The sequence below is a fragment of the Panicum hallii genome, chromosome 1 (genome assembly GCF_002211085.1).
Source record: "Panicum hallii strain FIL2 chromosome 1, PHallii_v3.1, whole genome shotgun sequence".
Classification (NCBI taxonomy): domain Eukaryota; kingdom Viridiplantae; phylum Streptophyta; class Magnoliopsida; order Poales; family Poaceae; genus Panicum; species Panicum hallii.
Window position 1 is genome coordinate 43358120 of NC_038042.1, and position 7461 is coordinate 43365580.

The 7461-nt window shown below is 43.7% G+C and overlaps 1 protein-coding gene across 1 annotated transcript; it reads left to right on the plus strand.

The window, feature by feature from the left end:
• Positions 1-243: 243 nt before the first annotated feature.
• LOC112874783 (heat stress transcription factor A-5) lies at positions 244-4894 on the plus strand. Its single transcript, XM_025938310.1, has 2 exons — positions 244-627; positions 3550-4894. The coding sequence occupies exons 1-2, from the start codon at positions 367-369 to the stop codon at positions 4738-4740; spliced, it is 1452 nt and encodes a 483-aa protein (XP_025794095.1). The 5' UTR covers positions 244-366; the 3' UTR covers positions 4741-4894.
• Positions 4895-7461: the final 2567 nt, after the last annotated feature.

Sequence of the window (7461 nt, forward strand, 5' to 3'; positions counted from 1 at the left end):
CTCATCCTTATATCGGTAAAATTTGAATTCGGATTGGATTGGATTTAGAAATTATCCTTGTAGGTTGGCCCGCGCCCGCTTGCATAGTGGACTCAAAGTCCAATTGTAGTGCTGACTCTCACGGTCTCACTCACTGTTTTTGACTTCACTAGGGGCGCCTTCTAGAAGTTTAGCGCAAATTTCCATCCTAAACGAACAAAGAGTGTTAAAAAAAAGGAACGAGAAAGATTTGTGAGAAATTAAACCAAACCAAACCCCATTCCCACCCGCAACGACCAAGAGACCTCGCCTTGCCCGCTACCCCACCAAACTCCCCTCCCTCTCGCCGCGCAACCGCACCACCGCGCGCTGCCGCATCGCTGTGTTATGGAGGTCGCCGGCGCCCGCGGGTCCGGCGGCGGCGGCGGCGGCGGAGGGGGTGGCGGGGGCGGGGGCGGACCGGCGCCGTTCCTGCTGAAGACGTACGAGATGGTGGACGACCCGTCCAGCGACGCGGTGGTGTCGTGGAGCGACGCCTCCGACGGGAGCTTCGTGGTCTGGAACCCGCCCGAGTTCGCGGCCCGGATGCTGCCCACCTACTTCAAGCATAGCAACTTCTCCAGCTTCATCCGCCAGCTCAACACCTACGTGCGTAACAATCACCCCACCTTGCCTTTTCCTCCCTGCCCTGCCCTGTTCTGCACTTGAATATCATCGCGCTGCTCGGGTTGGGGATCTGGTGCGTCGCTGCGGTTGGGGTGGTGGGAATTTGGGCGTTAAGGTTGCGCAGGTGCGGGGGTCCCCTAGGTGGAGTTAACATGGGTTTCGCTCTGGTTCGTTTGGGGAATTTGGCGTCCAGATTTGGGCTCAGGGTACTTCTGATCCTAGGTGCCGAAACGTTTGTGCTGTTTTGGCGAACTGTTTAGAATCTCTGATGATTTCGTATGTGGGTTTCTTTTCACTTGTAGATAGATTGGTTGGAAACTTCGAATTGTGCCACAATAATTGATGTGAAACTGTAAATTAAGTCGTGATGGGAGACAACGTATTCTCCAACGTCCTAAAACCACTATGGGTTCGTGCGGCCTTGTGCTATTATTTCAGTGGAGCTTGAGCCTAAGAATTATAGCCCATCATATTCAGGAAGCGGAATTGGGACTGAGTTCCAATTCTCATGGTTGCATTGGCAAGGAACTAGTGTCATGTGGGGATTGCATTACAGTAGGCGCAGGAAGAAGTCTATCGGCAATGATTCAGGAATGGCTACGCGGAAGATCAGCATTAGAGATAAGTTAGTTTAGAGATCAGTTTGAATTAGTTTGGATTACGAGTGCCGATAGCAGTTTGGGTTGTTTCTTTTGATAAGTGGAGTTGGTTAAGATTGTGCCCGGGCTAGCATCATATCAGGTCAGACCCATGGATTAGTTTGCAGGCTTTTAGATTGTATCTCTATTGTGCCTCTGGTGCCCTGCCTTCTTGGTGCGATGTGAGCTGCCATCATTGCTCTGCCGTGCCGACGAGGTCCAGGGCCACATCCGGCCACTTCCTTTGAATACAGTCTTCGTCGAGTTCCTGCCACCTACTCTCTTCCTTCCTCTGCCCGTGACAACTAGTGTCATATTCGACCCTAAACATTGGGGTGGAACTCAAGTTTGCCGTTGCTGATATTTGTTTTAGGCTTACAATTTCAATACTAGTTTGGAATTAGTGGAACTGGGACTAGTATAAAAGAGCTCTTTTCATTTATAAGCACTACTTAGGATCGGTGGATGCGAAGTTTGGTGTCCACGATGTAGTAAATGGTGTTCACTAACAATCTGTTAGCTTGATTTATAGCCTCAATCTTGACCTTTCAACAATACCAAGAGCATTTTTTTTTCAAAAATAGTCCAAACTTGCTATGGTAGTGAAAAATTTTAATAACACCCTGTCTAATTTTTTTGTGCAAGCAATTCGGAAGGCCAAGGTCAAACTTAGGCTTAATGCATTTTTCATGCATAAAAAAATACAATATGTCATGCCTTCCAGAATTACTAAATTAAATGTTCATTCTGGGTGTAGGTATTGCTTATAAAATTGGTTTGAGTAGTGAGATATTTTCTTGGTGTGTGTGGATAGTAAACCCTTCCTCCCTCTTATGTAGAAATAGGGCCGGCCACTGGTTCCTCTACCCTGTTTTAAGTTTAGTGGATACGACTTATCGCATGGATCTTAACTGACAGCCCAAAGGTAGAGAAACCAGTGGCTTACTGATTCCTCTACCCCTCCCTCTTATTTAGAAATAGGGCCACTGGTTCCTCTACCCCATTGACAATGACTATGTGACTTGATTTGACATTCACCTGTATTTGCGGATAATAGTTCTGTTTTATCAGATGAAAAGCAGATCATCTTTTGTAATATCTGAAAAGTGGTTTGTGAGACTTAGTTGTGGTGTGCTGATTGGTGTCCTCATTATTTGAGACGAGCCTTGTGGCATGAGTAATCTAAGATACTGAAATCATAAAAATTACCTAGTTTGTGAATGCAGCTGTAAAAAGTTAGGTGTTCAAGATTTAGACTTTGGCTCCTGTGGTCTCCTGGAATGGATCAAGCTTGATCTTGATGATCCAAAATCCATGGATCTGTTGAGTATTTCTTGACCAAGTTCATTTAATGATTCCACTTTTGAATTTCTTTTCTGACCAATATAACTTGTAGTTAAGTTCAGTAACTGCAGGATTTGCATTTAAATTCTGTGTTGCAGCATCAAATTTGTTGTTAATTCTGTTGTTGGTTTAGGAATGTAATTCACACCTCTATGTGGTATCTAAGCCCATACTATTTTTTTGGCTCCTATGGATCCCTTTGGGATGTGAAGGGACGCATTTGTTCTTAGCATTTATAAATAAGTGGCTATATCTATATGTAATCAGGGGTTTTAAGTTCGGTTTCAGCAATTTCTAGACCTTCAGGGACTGGGAAATGCTGGAAACTAGCAGGTTACAGGTCCAATCTCTGTGAAATTTGTGTCTCGTGTCATTTTCGTTTGTTCTTTAAGCAAAAAACATCTATGGAAAATGGTTCAAAAGCAAAAAAGATGAAATAATTGCTATATTCCCGCTGCTATTTTCTGCTCTAGATATCCTCTGAGCATTCCGGGTTCCCTGTGGTCAATGCTGGGGTTTGGAACCTTGTTTGAACTTGTATTTGCTGGTCTGTTAAATGGGCTCTATTAAGTTTGAGCAAATTAGTACTCTTAAGTGTAGAGGTTAGTGTAGAAAACTGTCATTTTTTTCTCTCCTTGTGAGAAAAGAAGTGTCTGCAAACCTTTCTTTACTAATATTTTTCTTCTAACTCTTTTGGTTGCTTGTTGCAATCCTTGTAGAACTTTGGTCACATTGATATTATATGCTATTGTGGGGTGCTTGCTTGCTTTTTTGCAGTGGGATTCTTGTTGACTTGTAACAATATTATTTGTATAGAAAAAAAACTTCACTTTTTTTTATTTAGTTGCACCCCAATGAAGTGATATTACTGTTTGATTTCACTAAACTAATGGAAATCCACTAAGAAATGTCAATGTTGCAGGGCTTTCGCAAAATTGACCCGGAGCGCTGGGAATTTGCCAATGAGTACTTTGTCAAGGGACAGAAGCACCTGCTGAAGATTATCCACAGGCGAAAGCCCATCCACAGCCACAGCCATCAACCTGGTGCCCTGCCTGACAATGAGCGTGCGTTATTTGAGGATGAGATTGACAGGCTTTCACGAGAGAAAGCTGCCCTTCAGGCTGACCTCTGGAAGTTCAATGAGCAGCATTCGGGGGCCGTGAGCCAGATTGAATATCTTGAGCGACGAGTGCTCGACATGGAGCAACGGCAGGTCAAGATGCTCAGCTTCTTGCAGCAGGCTAGCAAGAACCCGCAGTTTGTCAGCAAGCTCACTAAGATGGCAGAGACGTCCTCGATCTTCGCAGCAGTTCACAAGAAGCGAAGGCTACCTGGGTTGGAATACAGCGCCGGGGCTGCTGAAACTACCAGTAGCTTTTATGACGACCACAGCAGCAGTTCCAGGCAAGAGATGGGCAACGTTTTGAACCAGCACTTCTCCGACAAGCTCAAGCTGGGGCTCTGTCCTGCGATGACCGAGAGCAACCTCATCACCCTGAGCACCCAAAGCTCGCACGAAGATAACGGGAGTCCTCACGGCAAGCATCCAGACTGCGAGAGACCGGGCGTGGAGTGCCTCCCGCTGGTTCCACAGATGATGGAGCTCTCCGACACTGGGACATCCATCTGCCCCTCAAAGGGGCAGAGCGTGAGCTTCGCAGCAGCCGCGAACGACGATGGGCTCCTGCCGTGCCACCTCAACCTCACCCTCGCATCGTGCTCGATGGACGTCAATAGAAGCCAAACTTCGGACGCGAACGGAAACTCTGTGGAAGAGGAGAAGGACGGTCCACCGGAGGCGACCGCAGCAACCATGGAGGACGACGACGGCATCAGACGCCACGGTGATACCCAGCACAAGGCTTCAGGCGACTCAGCCACTGCAGCGGACACCACGGTGCCGCCAGATCGGGACAGCCAACAAGCTCTCCCTCCCCACGAAGAAGCTGCAGCTCCCCCTGTTGTGGCGAACGACAAGTTCTGGGAGCAGTTCCTGACGGAGAGGCCGGGGTGTACGGACGCCGAGGAGGCAAGCTCCACCCTGAGGAGGGAGGATCCGTACGAGGACACGAGGAGTGACAGGAGAGATATGGGACAGCTGAAGCTCTGACCTTCAGATTAGCATGAGCACTTCCCAGATGGGATGCAGACGTACAGTGTTAAGCGTGACATGGACTGCGTATGTAGTGATTGTAAGCAGCGTCACTGGGAGTACATATTATCACAGGAGATCAGCCGTTAATGGTCGGTTTGTGCATTGTTTACGGATTTGTCGCCCTGTTGTGATTGATGATTGGACAGGCCAATTGGCTACGGCACTCTAGCATAGAGCGCGATTTACGCACGCAGCGTTGAGAGAAACGGAAGTTCGTAACTGATAAATTCCTCTGATTCGGGGATTTTCTCCCAACGGCTCCCCTTCCCATGCCGTAACCGTTTAACGTCCCGTTGGGGCTGATTGATCCGGTAACCGGCGACCGTACCAGACGGCGATATCTTCTTTCCAGATGACCTGGTTTGTGGCAACCGTTGAATGTAAAAGTAAGAGAAAAAAATAGAGTGAATGAATTGTGTATTCTATTGATAGGGACCACTGTTCATATACATGCCTAAGGGGTCAAAGGGATGAAGGGACACATCCCTTCAGGCTGGTCCTTTCGTGGATAGTAAGCAACTTAATGATATCATTAATCACTAATTAATTAATTACAGAAATTGATCACTAATTTTAATTTCTTTGTAACACTCTCCCTTGATCAATTTGTTCCTGTGGTCTTGGAAACAATGGAATAACTCCTTGAAAACCTTGTGAGAAAAATAAGGAGAAGTGTGGATATGTCGTAGAAAAAACTCCTTTAAAACCCTTTCGGAAAAATAGGAGAAAATGTTGATATGACATATATGATTGCTTGATAGCATATTGCCTCATTAAAAACCTATGTATGAGAAAACCATGCCAGGAAAAACTCACTAGGGAAAGAGTGCATTTTATAATCAGAAAATTATAAACATGTTATTTCAAGGGTTACTGCCCCTAATCCTTGCAAATTTTTAAGTCGTCTCATACCAATTCTAAAAATATATTTCTGGAATAATGATGTAGGTAAAAACTTTGTGAATAAATCTGCAAGATTATCACATGACTTGGTTTGCAAAATTTCTATCTCTCCATTTTTCTGTAACTCATGACAATAGAATAATTTAGGATCAATATGTTTTGTGATATTGCTCTTTATATAACCTGCATTCATTTGTGCAATGCAAGCAGAATTATCTTCATAGATAATTGTTGGTTTTGTGATTGAACCAATATCACATGACTGTTGTATGTGATTGATCATTCTGCGAAGTCATACACATTCACGTTAAGCTTCATATAATGCAATTATTTCAGAATGATTAGTGGATGTGGCTACTAGAGTTTATTTGGATGATTTCCATGATATAGCCGTTCCACCATGTAAAAATACAAAGCCTGTCCACCATGTAAAAATACAAAGCCTGTCTGAGATCTGGCATTATGGGGATCAAATAGATAGCCAGCATATGTATATCCAATTATTGCTTTATCTTGATCAAATTGATAAAATAAATCAAGATCTTGTGTACCTTAGAGATATCTGAAGATATTCTTAACTCTTGTCCAATGATGTTTTGTTGGAGTTGCGCTATGTCTAGCTAGTAAGTTTACCGCAAATGCAATATCAGATCTGGTGCAATTTGCGACATACATTAGCGCTCCAATGGCACTTAGATATGGAACTTCAAGTCCCAGTAATTCTTCATCTTCATCCTTAGGTCTGAATTGATCCTTATTCATATCAAAAGATCTAACGACCATAGGTGTCTTTGATGGATATGATTTGTCCATGTTGAGTTTCTGAAGAAGTTTTTGGATATATGTAGACTGATGCACTAATATCCTTGATGGGAGATGTTCAAGGTGAAAGCCTAAACAAAATTTGGTTTTATCCAAATCTTTCATTTCAAATTCCGTCTTAAGATGGTTGCAAGCTTCATCTATTTCTCGTGTATTTCCAATGATATTGAGATCATCCACATATACGGATATGATACAAAATCCACTTAAGGATTCTTGATGAATACACATGGGCAACCATCATTATTGGAAAAGCCCTTCCGAAAAAGGAATTCCTTTACTCGGTTGTATCACATTCTTCCCGACTGCTTCAAGCCGTATAATAACTTTTGAAGCTTTACACAATAGATGTTGCGAGAATGATTCTTGTTCAGAGTATAAAGCCCTTCAAGAACTTTCATATAGATATCCGAATCTAGTGACCCATAAAGATATGCTGTCACTACATCCATGAGATGCATGGATGGACCTTTCTGAGCTGCCAATGATATTAAGTATCGGAATATTATACCACTCATAACTGGAGATTATGTTTCATCAAATTCGATGCCGGGTCTCTGCGTGAACCCTTGTGCTACAAGCCTTGCTTTATATCTCACCATCTCATTGTTTTCATTCCTTTGACGGACGAAAAACCGTTTTGATCCCATGGGAAAAAAATGTGATGAGGAGTAGGTATAACCGATGAGAATACCTCTCGTTTTTTGAGTGAGCGCCTATTCTATCTCGATTGCTTCGTTCCATTTGATCCAGTCGGAGCGCTTGATGCACTCTGCCATTGTCTTAGGTTCTGGATCAGGTTGAAGGTCAGTTGCAATCTTAGAGGAGAATTAATATCGACAATTATAGTTTTTCTATTGAATGATTCTCTAGAATCAATATAATTGGTGGAAATTTCATTTACCCTTTGTGTCTCTTCAATATTTCCCAAAGTACTAGAGTCAAGGTTTT

What these genes read in the sequence shown, in the direction of transcription:
- LOC112874783 (XM_025938310.1), top strand. Translation starts at nt 367, where the DNA reads ATGGAGGTCGCCGGCGCCCGCGGGTCCGGCGGCGGCGGCGGCGGCGGA. An exon ending in TCCGCCAGCTCAACACCTAC is followed by an intron (nt 628 to 3,549) that starts GTGCGTAACAAT and finishes TCAATGTTGCAG; the next exon opens with GGCTTTCGCAAAATTGACCC.